General features: G+C 37.2%; 1 protein-coding gene across 3 annotated transcripts in view; it reads right to left on the bottom strand.

Moving 5' to 3' along the window:
- Nucleotides 1–1,963: 1,963 nt before the first annotated feature.
- Nucleotides 1,964–24,074, bottom strand: part of LOC126092668 (protein kinase C, brain isozyme-like) — a 166,864-nt gene continuing 144,753 nt past the window's right edge. For all 3 annotated transcript variants that reach the window (XM_049908400.1, XM_049908408.1, XM_049908393.1), the window contains 4 exons: nucleotides 22,325–22,513; nucleotides 22,099–22,239; nucleotides 21,028–21,210; nucleotides 1,964–3,896 (listed from right to left, as the gene is read on the bottom strand). In XM_049908400.1, coding sequence (XP_049764357.1) covers nucleotides 21,058–21,210; nucleotides 22,099–22,239; nucleotides 22,325–22,513 — 483 coding nt within the window. In that variant the 3' untranslated portion in view covers nucleotides 1,964–3,896; nucleotides 21,028–21,057. The remainder of the gene's footprint in view (nucleotides 3,897–21,027; nucleotides 21,211–22,098; nucleotides 22,240–22,324; nucleotides 22,514–24,074) is intronic.

Genomic DNA, 24,074 nt, shown 5'->3' with positions numbered 1-24,074 from the left:
TGATACACCAGGAAAAACAGTTAAGACAGAAGGCAAAGAATGGGGAAATGTCAGAAGGAAATACTAACAGACGAAAAAAAAAAAAAGGTATGAAGGCAGAAAACAGTGCCATACAGTGAAAGAACAGTATTACAATAAATAAACACATGGAAAAGGTGTTATGTCCATGTGGAACACTGCAAGGGAACAGTGAAGATGCTGGTATGGATGGCAAACACTGTTGCTCTTCAAGAGACAGTGTTTCTATTTTTGCAGAAGGCACTTCTCTATGACTGATCTGTGAGATACAAAAATGCTATTGGAATGTCATCATATAGTACATGCTTAGATTCTCTGTTAACATAATAAAACGAAACAGCTTTTATGCTCCACTTTTAATTAATTCCACTTAAAGTTGGTAGCTGTAGTATTGGAGGAGTTACATGCAAGATGGAAATTCTGAAATCATAGATACATAAGACACTTCTAATTAATAGAATCTGTTTACAACAATAGCACCAAATGATACATTTATACAAATGAGAGTTCATTTCATTGAAATATAAATAAAACAACATCACTTACCAAAACAGCATGTCACTATAGAGACACTCTGGCTTATACCATGAAGGGGTAGGTAATCAGTGAAAGGTATTAAGTTTTAAGCACAACTAATTACAGACAGATCAGTACTGGTTATAATGGAAAGTTTCTGTCTACTTCTCTCTGCGTGCTTGTCTCTTTCTGCATCTCTTCCTACTGCAAAACACTATCTTGTTTGTTTTTGAGCTCAGCAAATGGAACATTTGAATGTGGAAGCTTATGAATATATTTATACTTCTGTGTTACAGCATGCTGTTTTGTTAAGTTTGCCTCTTATAAATACTTTTTTGCAGTTTTAACTACCAGTTTAGATTATCTTCTCTAATTTTAGAATACACATATCAATTTTATACAAAGGTTTTTGATACTGTAAAATTAACTCCTACCAGTAATGCTTTCTTGGAAACAATGCAAAATACAAGAATTTCATTACATGTCATAGGCATACAGAAATACTGTCCCAATTTAACTGTTGCCTGTAATTTTTTTTATGGAGATTTGTATTACAAATATATTAATGCAATTTCTCAAAAGCACAAAATTATGATATTCATTCCTATTTTGACTTCAGTAACAGAGAGCTTTTGGGTACCAATGGTTTCATACCAGTAATACCTGAGCTTCAGGCAGCTCATAAATTAATAAAATGCTCACCAATGGTGAATTGCATTTGCCTTGGACAGAAGAAACTTGAAATATGTGATAAAATACACAGATATATATATATATATATATATATATATATATATATATATATATGGTTATAATAGAAGGAAACATTCCATGAAGGAAAAATATACCTAAAAACAAAGATGATGTGACTTACCAAATGAAAGTGCTGGCAGGTCGACAGACACGCAAACGAACACAAACATACACACAAAATTCAAGCTTTCGCAACAAACTGTTGCCTCATCAGGAAAGAGGGAAGGAGAGGGAAAGACGAAAGGATGTGGGTTTTAAGGGAGAGGGTAAGGAGTCATTCCAGTCCCGGGAGCGGAAAGACTTACCTTATGGGGAAAAAAGGACGGGTATACACTCGCACACACACACACATATCCATCCACACATATACAGACACAAGCTTGTGTCTGTATATGTGTGGATGGATATGTGTGTGTGTGCGAGTGTATACCCGTCCTTTTTTCCCCATAAGGTAAGTCTTTCCGCTCCCGGGACTGGAATGACTCCTTACCCTCTCCCTTAAAACCCACATCCTTTCGTCTTTCCCTCTCCTTCCCTCTTTCCTGATGAGGCAACAGTTTGTTGCGAAAGCTTGAATTTTGTGTGTATGTTTGTGTTCGTTTGCGTGTCTGTCGACCTGCCAGCACTTTCATTTGGTAAGTCACATCATCTTTGTTTATATATCCCCAAATCTATCTCTCTCTCTCTCTCTCTCTCTCTCTCTCTCTCTCTCTCTCTCTCCGCATTCCCCATCCCTTGCCGAGTACAGGTCAAATATCTTCAACAGAAATCCATTCACATAAAACCATCCCTCCTACTATTAAGCTAGAAGATAGCTTCCACTATCTTTGAGAAAGTCATTTGTGTAGATTTCTTTGGCCTCTGTTATGATATATAACTCAGAAGTTTTCCTATACACTAGTGTTGGAAACAAACACATAAAGACAATCAATAGAAATCAAATCTTAAGTTAAAAAGTAATTGTTTAACAAGCGTCCCACATCTACAGTACTGCAGTCCTAATAAGCCTGACAAATACTTTTGCAACCATACCAAAGTTGTAACAACAAAGAAACATACAGAAACATCATTAAATATTTTGGCCATTCTTTCATGGGTAAATAATTTCAACTTATAACTCTCATACATATATTTCTTCTTTTAGGAAGCTTATTGGTATTATTATATTATCATTATTATTATTATTATTGTTTTTGTTAAAATGGTGAAAATATTTGTATTACTTCTCTTTAGTACTATATATGTATATATGGTAAATCAATTAGTGCTCCAGACAGAACTATTACATAAGAAAAGAAATAACACATTAAACATTCTGTGACTGGAAAGGATATTGTGTTTAATCTGACAAAGCTGCACATATAGTTTATTAAAATTGTACTCACACTACATTAAAAATCTGAAATGAGATGCATGCCTCTTGCACCTTTAAAAATGACAGCACAATATAATCACAAACAGGCAACAGGCTTGGTGTTATACAGTGTAATTTTCTATAACAATGTTGGAATATTATGTCACATTATAGTACAGAATCTTAAGTTGTTCACCACACAACCACAATGGTCAAATGAAGAACAAACTGTCTGTTAGAACACACAATGTATTTAACAGGGAACAGTAATTAACATTTCTATCAGTCAGTAGGAACTCGAATGTAAAAAATTATATTACATATTTGCACTATAAACATTGGTGGAATCCAACCCATAAGCACACAAATTGATAGACAATTCACATAATATTATGAGATATGGATGTCCCAATGTGCATGAAGAGAGTTTGAAGCAGGCACTTGGAACATTTATTAAAAATATTTTTTTAAGAGAATTAAGTTTCAACTATATAATATCATTTCTAATGTCTTGTGTACATCTTCCACACGCAATATACATATTTATGTGTAAATAACTATATTTTTAAACATAAAAGATAGTACAGATAAAGAAACAACTTTGAAAACATTTTCGAAGAGACATTGCAGTGCAGTTCTCAAAACAAAATGTATAATATGAACAATTATTTACAATCACCATTTTATTGAAACTGCACAGAATTCTAGGAATGTCAGATATGTTTCTATATTTAGATAATAATAAAGCTTCATTTGGAAATCAGAGTATTTCATATTGTCTTGTAAACTAGTTCTATCTTTAATTCCAAACACGATGGGATAATGAGAATTGAAGTAGAAATTCAATCACTAAAGTTTCAAAAGTAACAAAGTGTCTGAGTGTTTATATCATTAAATGTATTGAACTACAATTTACAAATGTCAAAGTATCATTTAATGTTCAATGTACACAGATGGAATGAATACAAAATTTTCAGACACTTGTGTTTGAAAATTATGAGTATGCAGAACACTATTGCTCTCCAATAACATACTTAAACAGCTAAAATAATACAGGTTGCAGTGTCAATTCTAATTATCTTACTTTTATTGCTTCTGGCATGTGTACACAGCTCAAACCAACCAGGAAGACCATGAGAAGGTTTGAATGAGAAGTGGAACATGTATCCAGACACACTGTTCACCTGACATGGAACATTCATCTTCTAACAGTATTCTTCCATCAACAAGGAGGTAGGCGCATCTCTCTTTTCACCTGTAAGTTTCACAAAATACATATCAGAAGACACAAAATAAATTCTAGGAGCTGGTATTCTGTGCCCCCCTACAATGAAATGGACATGAATCACATGAAATGCAAATATCATATTTATTTCTTAACTACTACTATTAAAATAGCTTCTAGCATTGAGATTCATAAAATGGTAATGAAGATTTGTAGGTCAGTAGGTCATACACAGACGTCTACTGTGAAACATGTTTGTTGTTTTATCAGATTAATAGTAGTCAAACAATAATTTTCTTGTTGGTTACAGAAGTCACATTACAAAAACTGAACCCCCTCATAAAAATTTCTGAGACAATCTTTACACAAAATTCAAATTGGCTTAATATTCCTAAAATTAACTCGTGTATTAAAAAACTACTGCTGCCTCTACTAATGTCACTAACTAACAGTATCCATGAAAATTTAAATGTGGAGAAACTATATTGCAATAGTTTTGTGCCAGCAATAAACCACAAGCATAAAAAAGACATCTTCAGCCTTCCAAGATCACGGTGTAAACTAAAAGACAGCTACTATCCATAATTTCACCATCTTACTGTGTAGGCTTTAGCAAAGTGTCAAAACATTTTGTCACTTTTACTTCATTTTACTATTTACTATGTTAGATATAACAGAAAATACTCATAGTTAAGTGTGTCCAACATCAGGAGTACAGCAAAGTTTCAGTGCATACTAAGTGAGACTAATGGGACATATCACCTAGGGGCCTTCACTTTATTTATTTATTTATTTATTGTTATCACCAGTGAAAGCTGGGTAGTTGCATTTTTTAGGCCACACATGAACAGTTAAGGTATATTATATTGTTGGGAAAGCCTGAAGAATTACAGTTAAGGCATATAATTACTATTTTACATTTGGCCTCAGGTCTCACAAATGATGTAACTACTGACTTTGACTTATTACCAAGCTATTAGGACATGATTTATTATGTTATTTAGTAGCTCATCAATTGAACAGCCCCTGGAATGTAATTACAGCGTAAACATAGTTGCACTCTGATTCTGAATCTGGTTTGTTCAGTTGCCAAGTTACAATATAGCATATTGAAATCATCTGATGACAGCTTGGTAATAAGTCAAATTCTGGATCACTGTGCAGATATGTTTACAATTTAAGTACCTCCCCAGTACAATGTGACGTGATGGGAGGAGTAGCTGGGTATGCATGACTTCCAGCAACACAGGACATTGTAGTAAGGAATTGGTAAAAGTTGAAAATTTCTGCTGGACATGGACTCAAACTCCAATTTACCACTTCTCATGAGTGGTTGCCTTAACCACTTTAGCCATCTGGACACAGACCCTAACCGGTTCAAATTTCCAACTTATTACAAGCTGCAATGCAATGACCCTTGTCCATTAACAGCGACCCTCGTCCATTAATCCCCCCTACGCACAAATTACTGAGTCCTATAGATAGGAGTTTGGGCGATGTTAGTACAACCATACTGAAACAGATATCAAGGAGTCATTACAGAAATGTATATATGTGAGAGTTCTACCAGACATGTCTGATGGAACAGATACCACTTACATATATTCCTTGTAACAACTTCAGAACATCGGATGATGACCTGTTAATAATTCAAAACTAGCCATGGAACTATTTGTGTGATATGAGGCTGAAATATATAACAAAAACATTTTACAAGTTGTTCTCTATGTTTCTGCAAGGAAGGATGCTTACTCTGTGTAAATTTCTTATTTACATACTACACATCACAGTGCAGTATGTTAAAAACTTATTTATTCATTTGCAAAGTCAAGAATATAGTTTTTCTGTATAAACTCGCTTAGTGAATTTAAAATGAGACTTATTTAACAAATTCTGTGCAGAAAAATGAATAGTCTCGTACTGTAGATCAGGATCCTTAAGTGATGAAATATACCACCTTTTAGAGGTTTCCAATTCGCTTAAGATTTATCATTGCAAAAGCACATATGGAGTACACAAAATGATTACATTTACAGATCAATAGCGTAAGTGGTTCTGAGGTACCAGGTATTGATTTATGCTGAAACTCCCATATTAGTATATGGTGTAGCCTCTAAGGGTGGCAATGCAGATGCTGACTATGGCATCCAGTTGATCATACACGTGGCAAATACCATCCTCTGATACATTATGCTGTGCCTGCTTGATCTGGTCACATAGTTACATAGGAGTTGTTGGTAGATGAATTGCACAAGTCACTTCTCATCCTATCATATCCCACAAGTGTTCAATTGGAGACACGTCCAGAGGTTCTGCTGGCCATGGAAGCTGTTGCATATCTTGAAGGGCACAATGAGTTTCATGGGCTGTGTGTGTGTGTGTGTGTGTGTGAGAGAGAGAGAGAGAGAGAGAGAGAGAGAGAGAGAGCATTATCCTGTGACACAATGCTGCACCTTCCTGTTGCAAGAACAGGAAAAGAATGGGCTAACAACATTTTACACATACTGAGTGCTGGTCAGCATCACATCCAGAAGCACCAAAGGTGAGCAACAGTTGTAGATTATTGCATCCCAGACCATAAGGACTGGGGTGTAGTCAGTGTGTCTTAAACGAATGCACTCTATGAGACAGCGCTCACTAGGTCTACCGTCATGTAACGAAGCAGGGTTGCCCACTGCTATCTTGTTTTGGTTTTACACTCCTCCAGTAACTTAGTTAAGCAATGAACTTTTTTTTTTCACTACTCAGATGCCAACTACAGATTCTGTGGCCTTCAGCCTCATAGTACAGAATTCGGAAATAGTTTAAATAAAATTCCCCTAGTAAAATCTATTATTTCAGTACATTCTAATATCTATTCTGAAAAGAATGAGCTAATCAGTTTTATTGGAAATGAATACTATTAACAATTATGGAAAATGACGTATATTGTGCAATACATATTAAGTAAAATGTGAGTGAGCTAATAGATCAAATTCAGCTATAAGACTGCATCCAAAAGAAAGCACAAATTTTACCGATTCCAGCAAAGTGTTTAAATTAACCTAAAGTCTGTTAGTTAAATAGATATTAAGACTTAAAATCTGTAGCCCGTATGACTTTCAGTGCCAATTGTGACCAAACTATCAAATAATTCCGAGATCTGTTTCGATACCTTTGCTACCTTTATTTTTCTATTTAAAATAACTCCAGTCTCAACTTTGTAAGTGCATTAATTAAGAATTAAGTAAATTTGAATATGTAAAAATTATTGTACAAAAGGGCTGCCGTGATTATAAGTCGGGAATTCCCACGGCGGATGCATAAGTTAGTTCCACGTATTTAAATTGATACAGCTCACTCATGTTATTTAAATAATAAAACCCAATAGTTAGCTTCAAAACCAGTTAGAAAGGATCATTTTAACCCTGGGAAATTATAAACTATAATACATTAACGGAAATAGTCAAATATTCAAGCGAGTGTCTATATAAGGTCCGAGCTGGTGCAGTTTTCAGTTAGTTCTCGGTCAGATTCTCTCGGAGCAAAAGTGCGCAAGTCAGTTAATTTTTCCGGTCATACCAAAAATAGTGTAATTGTGAACATTGTTAAATACTGGAATTTTTTGACCTACCTAATGTGACAATTAAGTGTAAGAGGCCTAGTCACATGAATATTGTTGTGCGAGTAATAACTAATAAATCGTACTGTGGTTGACATAAATGTTCAACAATGAATACGATCTTGACTTTTGTTTTTGGAAAACTTAATCGACGATCCTGGCTTCTTAATTTCAGTGTGATTTAGATGAGATGGAGGCAGCTACCGGGAAGACAATATTGAATAAACAAAGCAAGGTACGTCGAAAACACTGTGCACTATCTACTGGGTGAGGAAATGTTTCAATACCGGTACATCCGGTTGTGACGTGAACTAGTAAGAGGCACTAATACGAGGATACAGCTCGGCATGTTACAGTTGTATGTGCAAATTACTGTAACTGGCATGCAAGAATCTGGTTTCATCACTGAAGACCACAGTGTGCCATTCCATCTCTCAAGAGATCCTATGATGACACCAGTCGAGCCATGCATGTTGGGTGCAGTTGCATAAGTGGAAGATGGGCTCAAGGCGTGCATGCCTGTAGTCCTACTGTTAAAAACCAGTTTGCAGCAGTCCATATTGACACATCTGAGCTCACAATCCATCTTTTTTGTGCTTTGCTAGCTGTACAGTATGCCACTGCTGCCCTTACAATATGATAATCCTGGTTGGTGTCTGTGATATGTGGACACCCAGAAACTCATCTACAGGTGCTCCCTAAGAATGCTCACATGCCCACTGACACCAGCACCACTGCGCAGCTGTCACAGCACTTCCAACTTGTGTGTCGGTTCTCTGAAAGGACCATCCAGAAACTTTCACACTCATTAAACATACCCACAAAATATCAAACAAGTATTATTTGAATATTTTCTCTCTCTTCCCTTAAACCAATTTGGTAAAGGCCCCAGACCAATGAACAAAATTCAAGAAACAGTTGAACATGGGTTTTGTAAGCAACATTTTAATGCATGAATTTTACATTATTAGGATACTTCCTAGATATTTAGGTCTGGCATCTGCTAACAACTTTGTCACAGGTGGCGGAGTAGCAGACAGAAGCATGGATCACTTTCTTGCCTCCCAAGTTGGGAAAATTCACCCTAAAAACATGAGGATGAAGAAGACAATGGAAACCTTTGCATTAAAGGTACATAATGTCGATTCACAGGGCATGTGATGTGTAACTGAGAAAGTGTCATGATAATTTCTCCATTGGCAAAAGATTCCAGATTTTCCTCCATTTGGATCTCTGAGAATGAACTGCCAAGAGAGAGGTAACCATGATAAAATGAGAAAATAACCAACAAAAGGGTATCACTCTACCAGTCAGAGCATAGAATGTCGGAAGTCTGAACATGACAGGGAAGCTAGAAAATCTGACAGAGGAAATGCTTAGTCTTGATCTAGATATTGTTCTAGATATTGTGGGGGTCAATTAAATGAAATGGAAGAAAGATATAGATTGCTGGTCAGATGAATATAGGGTAATATCAACAGCAGCAGAAAATGGTCTAACAGAAGTAGGATTCATTATGAATAGCAAGGTAGATCAAACAGTTACTGTGAATCCAGAAGGATTAATGTGGAAAGAAGTGCAGTACTGAAGTACTAGGGAATGATGTGTTTGAACTTCTGTAAGACTGTATAAGATATGATAATGAATATCACAGAAGACAGCTCAGTTGAAGATGAATGGACAGTTCTAAAAAGGGCAATAACACAAATTGGACAGGCAAAAATAGGTACAAAGAAGGTAACTGTGAAGAAAGCTTAGGGAACAGAAGAAATGCTTCTACTGATCAACTAAAGAAAGAAGTACAAAAATGTTCAGGGAAAGACAGGAATACAGTACTGTAAGTCACTTAGGAATGAAAGAAAGAGGAAATGCACAGAAGCTAAGGTGAAATGGCTGCAGGGCAAAAACGAAAAATCTAAAAAGAAATTGTTGTTGGAAGGACTGATTCAGCATATAGAAAAGTCAAGACAACATTGGGTGAAATTAAAAGCAAGAGTGGCAACTTTAAGAGTGCAATGGGAATTTCACAGTTAAATGCAAGGAAGAGGGTAGATAGATGGAAAGAGTGAACTGAAGGTTTGTATAAGGAGGAGGTCATTTCTGATGACCTGACACAAGTTGACATGGGAATCAATACGGAAGACACATGGATCCAGTATTAGAGAGAGAATTTAACTAAGCTTTGGAGGACTTAGGTTGAAATAAGACAGAAGGGACAGTCAGCATTCAGTCAAAATTTCTAAAATTGTTGGGGCAAAATGGCAACTAAATGACGATTCAGGTTGGTGTGTAGAATCTAGGAGACTGGGGATATACCATCAGACTTTCGTAAAAACATCATTCACAGAATTCTGAAAACATTAAGAGCATATAAGTGTGAGAACTATTGCACAATGAGTTAACAGTTCATGCATCCAAGATGCTGAAAAGAATAATATACAGGTGAATAGGAAAAATTGAAGATCTGCTACATGGCTTTAGTAAGATAACATGATAGAGAGGCACTTCTGGGCTTGATAATGGAAGTTTGACTTAAGAAAAACAAAGACACTTTCATGGAATTTGTCAACCTACAAAAAGTGTTACACAGTATAAAATGGTGCAAGATTTTCGAAATTCTGAGAAAAATAGGAAAGATCAACAGGAAAAGTTGGGCAATATGCAGTATCTACAAGAATCGAGAGAGAAAATTAAGAATGGAAGTCCTAGAACAAAGAGCTTGGAATAGAAAAGGTGTAAGACAGGAATGCAGTTTTTTAACCCTACTGTTCAATCCATGCATGAAAGAAGCAATGATGAAAATCAGAGAAAGGTTCAGGGGTAGGATTAAAATTCAGGGTGAAAAGATATGAATGATAAGATTTGCTGATGGCATGTCATCCTCAGTGAAAGTGAAGAAGAATTACAGGACCTGTTGAATAGAATAAACAGCCTAACAAGTACACAGTATGAACTGAAGATAAGCCTTAAAGACAAAAGTAATGAGAAGTAGCAGGAATGACAATATCAAGTTTAACATCAAAACGGGTGACAACAAAGTAGACGATCTTAAGGAATTCTGTTACCCTGGAAGCAAACTAACAAATGACACACAAAGCATGCACAACAAGCAGACTAACACTGAAGAAAGGGCATTCTTGACTAAAAGAAATCTATGAGTAACAAATGTAGGATTTAATTTGAGGAAATAATTTCTGAGAATGTGCATTTGGAAGACAGCATCATGTGCTAGTGAATCATGGATTGTGGGAAAACCAGAAAAGAAGAGAATTTAAGCATTTCAGATCTGGTGCTACAAAATTATGCTGAAAATTATATGATATGGACTGACAAGATAAAAAGTACGAAGGTTATATTGGAATGCAGGTTTTCTCAGAAAATTTCATTGATCAAATCTTCTTGGATTATCACCTAAGTTGTGGTGTTTTGTTTTCGTAACTTTTTTTTGCAAGTTACATTGTGTGAAAGTGAAGTGTTTGGTTCATGTCCAGTTCATTCCTTTATAACTGCTGGACTGCAGTCTCCTCTGCTGAGGTCAAATGGGTGGATCAATCACATGCCTCTGGAGGAGACATTGTGGACAGGGCCAGGGGGGAAAGGTTGGGGGGGGGGGGGGAGACACCTGGCAGGGTGGATATTGTCTGGACATTGAGTCCTCCTACTGCCTGTCTATTCTGCCCACTACTTCTGCCACTTTCGCATCAGAGCATCCCTGACACATTTTTTGCTAATGCCACATCCCATGCAGAGGTCAGTTGAAAACTGCTGTCCTGGTTGACAAGATCATTATATACTCTTATTTGTTCTGCCTCATTAATAAACAAATCACAGAACCTTCGGCAAGGTACAGCACTTTTGTCTGTTTGAAAACAAACATGTGTCCATTGATTCTGTGCTCTAACAATGCAGACTTTTAGGTTTGGCTGAAGTGAACACTTCCCACATGTTTTGAACAGTGCTGTGAGATGCACACTATATCTGACCAATGTCCTGCCTGTGACACTCACAACTTATGCTGCAGATGCCAAGTGCCTGTAAGCCCTAGTTGGTCTTTGACTGACACAAATAAATTCTAAATTTTGACCACCAAGCAAAAAAATGGTTTTTATATTGTAGTTCTCCATTATCCTGGCAATCTTGGCTTTGGGCAACAATGCATATGGAAGGAATGCCATACACTTGACTTGTTCTTGGGATTGTTATCTTTCTTCCTTTTGCTTGGCTGGAGAGTGTGTTTTATTTTTCTTTCTGAGTAGGCATTCTTGTGAAAGGTTTCACGGAGATGCTGTAACTTGGTAGACAGACTTCCCTTGTCACATATGGCTCGTTGCCACATGTACTGGGCTGGTGAGCAAAGATGTGAGCTGCACTGGATGGTGGCGGCTATTGACAGTTAGGTACAGTTCTGTGTGTGTCTTCTTCCCACAGGCAAAATGTCCCATAAATGCTTTCATGGTTGTTCTGTATCAGAATGTGAAGGAATGGTAGGCATCCTTTTTCTTCCACTTCTTTGGTGTTGCGTGTGCTGTTAAAATGGCACAAGAATTCTAGTAGGTTTTCTTCACCATGTGACAAAACCCTGAATGTTACAGGAACATCTTTGTAAAATATCAGTGATTTCAGCTGTGTGGATTTGAGAGCTGTTTCGTAGAAGTGTTCCACATGTACACTGGCAATGTCTGGCACCAGAAGGGAACACATGGTGACTCCATCCATCTATTTGTTTGTAGAACTTCTGATCACACTGGCAGAACAACACAAATGGTCATGTTTGTTTCACTCATGGAAGAGCAACACTGAAATGAAAACTTGATCTGTCAGAAAACTGAATATAGACATAAATTATCCTGAAAAAGTTTACTTAGAAAGTTTGAATAACCCAAATTAAGTGAGAAGTCAAGCAATATTTTACCACATCCTACATATGCTTAACAACTGCAAAGATAAAATTAGGCTAATTACAGTGTGCAGAGAGGCTTTTTTGTAATAATTCTTCCAGAATCCCACACATTAATTAAATGGAAAGAATCCCTGCTATTTGGTGCAATGGGACATATGCTTGCCATGCACTTCACATTAGTTTCAGAATATGGATATAGATATAGATAAATTCACATTACTATGCTGTCACTTCATAGTTATACTCAAGACTAAATCAGAAAGCAGATTCATCAATATAAAGTACAACAATTAGCACTGAAAGCATATTTATTACAAACATTAACATAAACCTACAACGGAACAAATTGTGAACAGAGACTGCTGCTATTTACACAGACATTATATGCAAAAGAACTTTTGAGAACCTTTTAAAAATTATAAATACTTCATAAGAAATAACTGCTGGTGGTTAAGTCTGAACTGGCAACCTGCAGCATGCCAGTAAAGCTAACCACTACTTTGTATACAACACATCTCACAGTATTGCTCCCTCTGCTGCAGTATCAGTGAGCTGCTGTTTTAGAAGTTTTCATTGCAACCAACTACAGCACCCTGGATCTAGATCTTGTCAATAGTCCTCTGCATTGCAACACTGGTGGATCCTCAAATTCTGGTCATGTTGTCACATCCTCTTCACTATGATGAGCATGAAAGGTAACTATTCCCCTTGAAGTTTCTTGATCATCAAGTGGATCTTCAGTCTTCTTGAACAAGAAGCCTCCACATTCATCCTATTCTCAGGAGTGAAGGAGGACACGAATGACACTTGGCACCTTTGTCTTCTCAATGAAGGCTCATAATCCTCGACTTCAAAAGTGACATCCAACAAGTGCCAGGATAAAATATGAACAAATGTAGCACTTTAGTAACTTTCCTGTTAATCCCACTTTCTGTGCAGATGTAAAAATATGTACCACATCACCCAAACTTTATCTCACTAGCCGGTGCTTGGCTTGCACTGCTCTTGGTCTTTCTCCTTGCCATCCAGGATTCATGTGGGAGCCAGCTGTCTTGCTTCTTCAGTCCTGATTATGAGATGGTTTTCATAGTTTTCCTCAGTATCATCGAAGTGAAAGGGGAATAGTGTATTCATTGTTGTTTCAGCATCATGAGCAGGAAGTACAGTGAGAATCAGAAAGTGTCTAGTTTTGCTGTGCTGTATGTGAATGTTACAACAGACAGTACTGTATCATGTCTCTGTTTGACATAAACATACACCAGGACCCTGTCTGCCAATATTTGATTAAAGAATTCTGCAGGACCATTCATCTGTAGCTGGCAGGCAGTTGTTACCTTGTGGTTGATGTCGCAACATGAAATTTACCTCTGATACTAGTCTCGACTGGAAAACTTTTCCACAATCAGAAATGGTCACAGTGAATGCTCCATGCTTCAAAATGATATCTTACACAAGGAACCATACAATTTCCAGAGCTTTGGCATTCACCACAAGTTTGGGGAAAGTGTAGTGAACATCCCATTTTGGTGGAATGTTCCTGCTCCAGGTGTAATTGGTACCAGAAGGCCCAGATGTAATTTTTGCGTGCTCTCCTGTCACTGGCATGTGCTTCTGTCAGTGGTTCACACAGCATCTAACAAACTGGCAGTCTGTGTCTGACTCTGTCTAGAGTCTTCATAAATCCCGGGTGACCAGATGTTGGAATTTTGTGGGAAAATTTTAGCACAGCCAACTATAGTTGAGCTGGGATGACAAGCAACTATTTACACCCCAGTGTATCACAGTTCCTCTTATAAATATCCACAGATTGGGGGTATAATGGTTAGTGTTACTGTTTCTTGATCGTGGGGACCCAGGTTCGATTTCTGGTCAGCCTGAAGATTTTCTTCATTTGGGTATTGGGTGTCTGCGTTGTCCTAATCATTTCATCTTATCTTCATTGATGTTCATCTCGCCATAGAGGCATCAAATGAAAAGATTTGCACCAGGCAGCCAAGCAACCCCAGACAGGGTATCCCAGCCACTAATACCATACAATAATTGTTTTTGCCCTTATTAAATGTTACATTCATTAACTGAAGTTCTGTTTTGGTCAGTACCTCATTTTTTATGGCCTACATGGTTTTCAGCAAGCCTTGATCTTCCTTGTGTTCAATAGCAATATCAGTTAATGCAGCAATGACTGAAATTCCATTTGTGCTGTTGTGTTCTGCCACAGGATTCCTTTAAAGACAATCTGTGTCCTTGTATTTGGGAACTTTTTGATGTTCCAAACAACTACAAGGCACTCTTGCTCAGTTTAGTTCCTCTCGGACTTGGAGAGTACTCTGGAAGCATAAGCTATTGCCCTTTTTAGCACATCCCTAAATCTGTACTAGAACTGCAACAATCCCATAATGGCTAGCATTGGTGTGAATTTCCATCTTAGTATTCTCATCATTAATTCTAGGGCTGAATATGATGTTAGTGCCACCTTAAGGATATGGAAAGGCCTTTCTTATACTTTGTTCCAAGGATATTTGGTGTCTCCCTGCAGTAGTTCTGGCAAGGGTCGTGCCTTTGTACAGAACTCTTATGAATTGCCAGCAATATGAGAACATTTCGGAATATTTCTCACATCAAGAACATTCTGAGGAGTCAGAAAATCTGTGACTGCTCTTATTTTCACTGGATCAGGATAGACTCAGTCACCACACACCAGATGCCCCAAGATGCTTCATCAGCAAAGTAGTACTTTCCGGTACAGGTGGAGACCTGCAATCTGAATGAACTTCAACATGGTTGTCAGGCAGTTTAAATGTTCTTCAAATGCCTTTGAAAAAATGACAGTGTAGATCAGTTAGCAAAGACATGTTTTCCATTTCAAGTGTCAAAGTGGGTTGTCCAACACACTTTAAGGAGGCTGAAGTCTTACATAGTCCAAATGACATAAAGTGGAGCTTATAGAAGCCACCTTTTCCGAGTCAGCCTCAGTTTGCCAGTACCCCATCTGCATGTCCTAGGAGAGAAATTCAGGGTGTCCCAAAAAAAAGACTCGATTTTAACTTGTAATAATATTGAGACAAATGCCACTAAGTAACTGAAACAGTGCTAGATGTACTCAGCATGGTCTAGAGTTTCACAAAAAATCCACTTGATGTCGCTAAGAGTGCTGACCTGGAGTGTGCAGCCAGTCTCATGCAATATGGCGTCTGTGCAACAGAAGGTGTATTGTGTTATTGAATTTAGTCGTACTCAATCAGTAATCGCAGTTCAGCGGGCATTTCATGTTCGATTTTGTGCTAAACCACCATCACCAAAGAACATTTGACAGTGGTATAAACAGTTTGAAGAAAAAGGGTGCCTCTGTAAAGGCAAAAGTCCTGGCCAGCCACACGTTCCTAGACAAACAGTGGAACAAATCTGATGAGCATTTGAGCGGAACCCTCACAAGTTCACGCATCATGCTAGCCGAGAACTTGTGCTACCACGTATGACAGTGTGGCGTGTGTTACGGCATCTTTTAATACAGATTACAACTGGTACAAGCTCTTCGAGATACTGACAAAGTGAAGCAAGTGGACTTTAGCAGTGCTATTCTAGAGGACATGGAAGATGACACTTTTATGTCACCGTTGATATTCAACAATGAGGCAATTTTCCATATTAGCGGTAAGGTTCACCATCATTATGTATGTATACGGGGGCTCAAAAATACTGATGAAGCAATTGAACATCAACGTGATTCACAAAAAGTGAATTTTTTTGTGCTGTTTCGCAAAGCTTGGTTTATGGACCCTACTTTTTTTTTAGGAAGAAACTGTAACAGGACAATCATATCTTGCATTGCTATGGAACTGGTTATTGACACAACTTGACTCTGACAATTCCATCTATCAGCAAGATGGAGCACCAACACACTGTGTAATGTAACGGACTACTGAAACTATCAATACCATCAGCTGGCGAGCTATGCGGTGCCATGAATAGATATGAAAGAACAATTATATTAATATAAAATTACAGTGAACTTTAATTATGTCAACATAAACTGAAATATTATCATTTTATTATAAAAACTAATAATTTGCAGGACAATCATATTATGTATTGCTGCAGAACTATTTGAGAACTCTATTCAATTTACGTAGTGTTTTCATAAGTATATAAGTGTGATGTATAAAATATCTATGCTCAATTCATGTTGGCAAACCTGTGTACTCTGTAAGGTCTTTGATTGTTAATGCAGAAACAGTTTGCCGGGTGAGGCTAAGGGACAGTCGCATTTTGGTGAGTCTAAGAGACAGTGAGTCTTGAGAAGCGTGAGAAACAGATGATTTTGAGAAAAGTCATGTTCTTGAAAATTTTTGAGACAAGCTTATATTGGTGAATTACTGATTGTTATGAAGATGATATTATGAAAATATATAATATGAAAAGCTTTAAACAGTATCAGTTCTTATGTAGCATATTACAAACCCAAGGACCCACTGTAGTAACAATTACAGCAAATCCACAAGTTACTCCTAGACAACGAGCAAGCAACAATGAGTATTCAAGGTAAGGTAATTAAATTATTTCATGTTCATATTGTGAAGTTACCTTCTCTTTGTCAAATATTTAAGTCTCTTATGCTCTGTTAATAGAGTGAACAGACTGACGGGTACTTGTGGTCCACTATTGAAACCAGAAAGACCACACAGGTTTTTAAACATGTGTCATAATTTGATATAAAATAATTGATGATATTTAATATTTGTTCCCTGGATGAGAGAGGTACAATACAACTGGCACAACAAATTGTGCAGCTTCCTCAATGCCAAAGTGCCTCAACGTTGGATAGGGCATACAGGACCGCAAGACCAGGTTTTACACTTTTGGCCTCCTAGGTCCCCTGACTTAACACCATGTGATTTCTTCCTGTGGGGATATGTTAAACAATGTGTTTATGTTCCTCCCTTACCTCATGAAACTGATGAACTAAAAACCAGAATATCAGCTGCTGCAGCTTCAGTGACAGAAGACACCTTGTGCTCAGTTTGGGATGAATTCAGCTATTGGCTAAATATCGCCACTGCAGCCAATGGAAAACATATTGAACATTTATGATGGATTTTTATAAACTTCTGTCTTTTCTGGGTAATTTAGTATGCCATTTGTTGGTGTTAAGCCCTTCTTCCTAATAAATAATTCTATTTAAAATTGGGTCATTCTTTTTGGGACACCCTGTATTTTGTTCCTCTCAAGTAGTCTGGGTTTTCATCAATGCTTGACAATGGGTAGACATCTTTCTTTGTGATTTTATTCAGTCATCCATAATCAACAGAGAATCATCATGTGCCATCCTTCTTCACAAGTACCACAGGAGAGGATCAGGATACTCTGAGGGTTGTAGCATCATCTTCACTTCCTGGATTATCTGTAGTTCAGTTAGTGATGCCCTATAAGAGTATTTGGTGGATGACCCCAATGATGCTACAACATTTTGCCATGAGTTACTTGGTATGTCTTTTTATTCCAGGTTTTAAAGAATCCAAAAACTGGTGCAGAATGGCTAATACTCACTAACATTGCTTCTTGAATCGGCCAGATCTTATTGGCTGTTCAATAGTGGTTTCCTCTTCTATGTTGTCTGTAGTGGTAGCAGAGCACAATTCTTTGTTGATGGCATTAAGCTGCATTTCCTGGACTGGTTTGGCCATCCATACATACATTGCTTTAGGAACAAGCAGCGGCTGCTCTTGACAATTAGTGATCCAAAGTTCTTCTTGACCACCTATAATGCTTATGATCAACTCTGGCACGTAGATTTTTTTTTTTAGTTGAATAGTGTTTTGCAATTGATAGGAGCATCACTGAACATCTCTATTGATGACAAACTCTCCTCATTGACAATGGTAGGATAAAAACATCTTCAAAAACAAACAACTGGCCAGAGCAGTCTTTGTTACGTTTGCCTGCTGTAATAACTTTGTTAAACTGGAGCTCTGATCTTTCAGTCTGTGACTGCTCGTGATGCCTGCAAGATGTCCCTTCCAAGAATATTATTACAATTACATTTTGATAGAATGACTAATTTGAAGGGCTGTGTTCTGCCATTGATAGTTATTGTCACAATAAATGTTCCTACTGACTGGACACATTTCCCATTTGTGACTTTCAGCACACTCGCTTTTATATCTCGAAACATAGTCTTCTTTATCTGGTAATGATAAGCATCCTAAATTACAAATAAAGAAGTGTCTTTGTCCACCAGTGCATGGACAAATTTGCCATGGATGATAGCGTCACTGATATTTTCAGCCATCTTTGTGGATGGAGAATTTTCATCTGTGACAGCTTTACCTCCATAACTGGTTGCCTTGCTTAGGTTTTCTGAATTCAGCAGCAAAGCGAGTAGCTGGTAGCTCTGTAGTATGCTGACAGGGAACAGTTATGGCCTATAGGAGAGCGATCTTGTTCATGGTATGGTGATAAGCTTCATGCCACAGGTCGACTATAGCTGTCTGTAGTTAGCTGGCATGAACACAACTGCAGTGATGACTGGTAGTGTGGAAGGCTTCAAAAACTTGTTTTCTTTCTCTGTAGTAATGTAAGTACTCTGGGCATCTGCAGTGGAAACACACTGGTGTTTTGTCCTCTGTCCTTGAGATACCTGTTCTTCTGCAGGGCATTATACTTCAAGGAGCAGCTCATTGTTCCCTTTAGGTGCTGGCTTTGGTGCAAGTCCAAGTTAAAGGAGTCCGTTCTTCCCATCGTGTTTGACTGGTGCTGGAGATTGGCAGTTAAGATCAACAGACACTAATACTTCGACAGCCTCGATTACCTCCTTATGTGCGCGGTTAGCATTCATAGCTTCTGTCTCTTGCTTACTTGATCTGACAGTTGTGCCCATCATAAAATGCTGCATATCTTCTCTCACTACTTAGTGTATCAGAAAAGTGAGGTCATGATGGTCTTCTACAACTGCCATAGGGCAGCATTCAGAAGCCAGTCATACTTCTTTTGTCTGATTCTTTTCCACTGCATTTCCTCAATGCACTGGCGCTGCTTGATGAATTCCTGGCTAGTTACAACTCCTTTATTAGACGAGTTTTGTATATCTCTTCTGCAACTCCTTTCATAAAGTGTGAAACTTTTTTAGCTTCTATATATTTGGATTCATAATGTGGCACAGAGCCAAAACATTCCATATGCAGGACTGTGTCATTTCCTGAGGATGTAGGACCCTGTTCTTCAATTGTTATTCCATTAAACAGACATGCAGCTGATTGTTGTCAAATCTCTTCTCCAGTGCAGCCTAGAATTATCCAAGGTATTGAGCTTGTCTGCATTGTTCTCAACCCACTGTTGAACTCTGCCATCCAAGTAAAAGTACACAGCTGCTAAATACATTACGTCATCCCTCCAATCGTATTAGGTGGCTTAGCTGAATCTTCTCAGCCATTTCATTGGGTCCTGACCAGTGTTCCAGAAAACACTGATGGATGCCTGATGTGGAGCTAATTTGTTTCTGTTTTTGAGTGCATTGGTATGTGGAATATATGGACCTTTGGAATGATTTACTACTTGTATTCCTGTTCCTGTCAATGCAGATTGATGGCGTTTACATTGCTTAATTGGAGCGACAGTGATGTGGATGTTTTGAAGAAAACTGCATTTCCATAAAACTATGTCTCCTCGTAACCATATGTCTAAATCCAAAAGCAGGGTCATCAATGAAGTACAACACTTAGCAATTAAAGCACCTTTATTTTGAACACCAATGCACAGCCAGAACAGAACTGAACTCCTGGATAGAGAGTGCTGCTGTTTATACAAGCACAGAATATAGAAACATTACAAACAGAAGAACTTTTGAGAACCTTCCAGATATGATAAACACTAAATAACAAGTAACTACTGGTGGTCAGGTTTGAACTGGTGACCTGCAGCATGTTCACCAAAGACACTAACTGCTACACCAAACAGCATAGAGCACTTCTCGTGGCAAAATGGTAAGACTTATGGTGCTGAATGACTATGTTAGCACTGCTCTAAACTGCGAGTTGGATAGAGATGATCAGGAACCTAATGATAGTATAATATACTTATGTGAAACAGTTAACCATATTATGTGTATCAATGTGATCAAATAAAGTATAGTTCCCAGTGTATACTTCAGCTCGGATAGGGCAAAATGGAAATGGTGTATGTATGACATGATGTTTCAATAAAAACTGTGCATGAAAAAGTCTCTCGTATATACACTAATCCACTAAATAATGTGCTATATTGCATGACCTTCATAAATTATGATAGACATCACACTGTTGTTTAACTAACTGTAACTCTTTTCATATTATCCAGAATAATGGACAACATTATAGAGAAATGTTTACTAGGACATTATCTGTATTAAATATAGAGCTATTGCTTAGTTTTGAAGAACCTTGATCATCATAAATCAACAATCTGTAGGGAAATGCAAGTACGACTAATCTTCTAAGAATTGAATATTTACTCAAAAATATTGGCCATTTCTTTTTACAAGAAGTAAATAAAAATAAATAAATTGGAAAGTCACTATATTTTAAATATAATCATCTAGTGCATATTCCAAAAGTATAAACACAATCTAAAACTGTTTAAATCACTTACTTTGCATAAATTGTAACACTTTCTCTTACACAGAAACTCACCATAAACAGACAACATCTGCCAAACTGGTTTTACACATGCTGCACAAATTCTGGATTTAAGAATGAGAAGCCCATGAATTCAGTCTGGTCGAGATTCATCATGAACAGTTTGTCAGTAGGAGTTAGATCTGTCTTCTCTGATGTGAACTGCTTATCAAAATTACTGACATCTTTACGATGTTTCTATAAGAAGAAAAAGTTTTAGGGTGAATATGTCATTTACACTACCCAAAAGTTACAGGGTTATTACAAGACACATCACAATATCCATTATGGAAAGTCCAGTAAGCAAAGTAACAATTACTGTCTGGTTTTTCAGCTCTTGCCCCAAAGGTGAAGAGCTACATAGTGAACAGATGAACACAGATAAGGCGATACATGTGTAGCAGTTGAATCTACTCATTTGCTTTGAGTTACTCCAAAACAAAGTACTTTGTGTAATGCTTGTACTGAGACTTGGTAATACTTGAGAATGAGGTCAAATCTGACAACTACGCACAAATCTCTCCAGTGGTTTCTGTGCACTGCTCACTAGTTCACCTTCAAGGAGAGCAGTAAAGAGAAATATGAACATCAAGTCATAAAAAAATGACAAATAAGAGGAAAGGCAGCTATTCATTCATAGATTAATAATGGATGGTGCATGAATACAATTTTATCCTACTGTTTAATATAATAAACAGCAATGTTTCATATGTCATATACATTGAGAAATTTTCACAGCTCTCATCAAACAGCGGAAATATGGCTACTTTCTAGAAAATTTTGTATTGGTGAATTATATTTCATTCTTAATTCTCAAGCTGTTACTTAGATAATGAAAGGGAACTTTAAACAGTAAGAAGGCCAGTTGGAATGAAGGATCTTGGCAATTCACTTAATAGGTAATGTATAAAAATAAATGAAAGCATTTATCTTTTCATGTGATGTCTTTTTAGTTTTAAAACATTAATACACTGAGGTAAAAATTCTGAATTTTCTGTTGACAGAATAAAATGCTTATCTCAAATTCATATACATATCATAAGAACAAACTAAGTAAGCATTATTACTATACGATTTTTATCTTACTATTTTTGGCTTGAAAGGAGGCTGGACTTCACGGTTCTCAATTTTTTCCCAGTCAATCCTTCTGAAAAATGCATGACCTCTGACATCCTCTTCTCCACTTGTCCCACACCCAAGTCTTTTCATTGGGTTCTTAGTAAGAAACTAAAAACAATAAAACAAAATTACTGAGCAGTGTAACAGCTTCATTGTTTTTGACATATTCAAGGAATTCTTGAGAGACACTAACCCCTTTGCATGCTTCTTTTGCCTCCTTTGATAAGCTCTTAGGATATGAGACATTGTGGTCAGTGATTGCAGCAAAAAGTTCTTCTTCATCTTCACCATCAAATGGAGGCTGTCCAACAAGCATTTCATACAGCAATACACCATAAGCCCACCAGTCCACAGATTTCCCATAAGGCTGATACAAAATAATCTGAAAGTGAGAGTATTATGATAAATTTGACACTCTCTGATACATTTGTTTTAAGGACTGCACTAGTATACTCAAGGGTACATACTGCAAGATGGATGAAGAAATAGTATTCTGAGATTACACTGCCATATGTAAAGAAAATCATCAATCTCACAATCAGTAATTAGATACAGCTTTCAGTTTGCAGTATTATGTTAAAAAACTGTACAGCTGAAAGTACCTAACAATTCTATGAGATGGCTTTGGATTTAATGTATAAAAACTTTTCCGTAGACTTTTTGCGACAAACTGATAAAAAATTCTAAACTTCAACAATGTACTCCGTTACCTCCATCAGGAAAGCAACTGACTCTTAAAGAGGGATGTCCCCTGGAACCAGAGATTAAATCAATGATACAACACAAGTTGCATCAATGTTTCCAACAAGTAAGGGTCCAAGACTGTAGCCCACTCCACCATAGCCTCCTGATATCAAACACCCACTTTCAATCTGATGCAACAAGTCTGGCAAGATTTTATATGGTATAGACTGAAGATGCAAAACATTATTACTACTGTCCACCATGAGCCTGAATGCACCTGATGGCATTGTGAGCACATAATGTAATAAGAAAAGTATATAAGGAGAGCAGAATTGACTGGAAATCATTCTAGCGATGATACAGGCTGCAAATGGATAAATACACTTACATAAGTGGCTCTTACAGGTGGCAGATTTCTACGGCCCAGAGCCTGGAAATAAGCACCTTGGAAATTGCAAAACTCATTATCTCTTTGTATTGTACTGTTGCGAATTGTGGTTCAAGGATGGTGAAACTATAAGTATGTGATAAGGTGTTGACGTTGTTGTCTAATCACATAAAGTGGAGGTCAGAGGCTTGCACCATATGTAAACAAGGATAGGCAGCAAATCTGTGGCAGATCTAATTACACAGTACAATGCTGTTGCAGACATAAGTGTTTCTAAACACGGTGTTTAACCCACATTGTTGAATGCGTGGCACAACAGCAGACAGCTCCTATGTGTTCCTGTGTTGATCCCTCAGCAGCATCAGTTACATTTGTAGTGGACACAGGATCATTGAGACTGAAATGTGAATCAAAGAAAAATGTCACTTTGTTTGAAGAATTACACTGTGTGCTACACTGGACTACTGATTGTGACTAGCTGCTCAAAACAGGCATCACACCTGTGATGTAGGCCAGTGGGAGCAGTATTACCTCATGGGGGATGTTAACTTGAGCTTCCATAGTAACAGAATGTACCATGACAGATGTGGACCGTGTGATCTTTACTGCAAAACACTTGCACCCCTTCATCCCTGATGTGTCTGATAATATGAATTTATGTTTTGTATAAGAAAACAAATCATAATTGTGTGTATATTTACAAGTATGTTAATAAAACTGTTCAAGTAAATGATGTTTAAATTTAAACAAATATTAAAGCCCAAAGGCAAGAAAAATATATATGCACAAAATACAGTAATGATACAAAATCATATACTATGAGATAAAAGAACAAGCTCTAGAATTATTGAAATTTCCACGAAAATAAAGA

This window comes from Schistocerca cancellata, chromosome 1 (assembly GCF_023864275.1).
Source record: "Schistocerca cancellata isolate TAMUIC-IGC-003103 chromosome 1, iqSchCanc2.1, whole genome shotgun sequence".
NCBI lineage: Eukaryota > Metazoa > Arthropoda > Insecta > Orthoptera > Acrididae > Schistocerca > Schistocerca cancellata.
The sequence above is the reverse complement of the archived record's forward strand: the minus strand, read 5'-3'. Positions and strand labels throughout refer to the sequence as shown.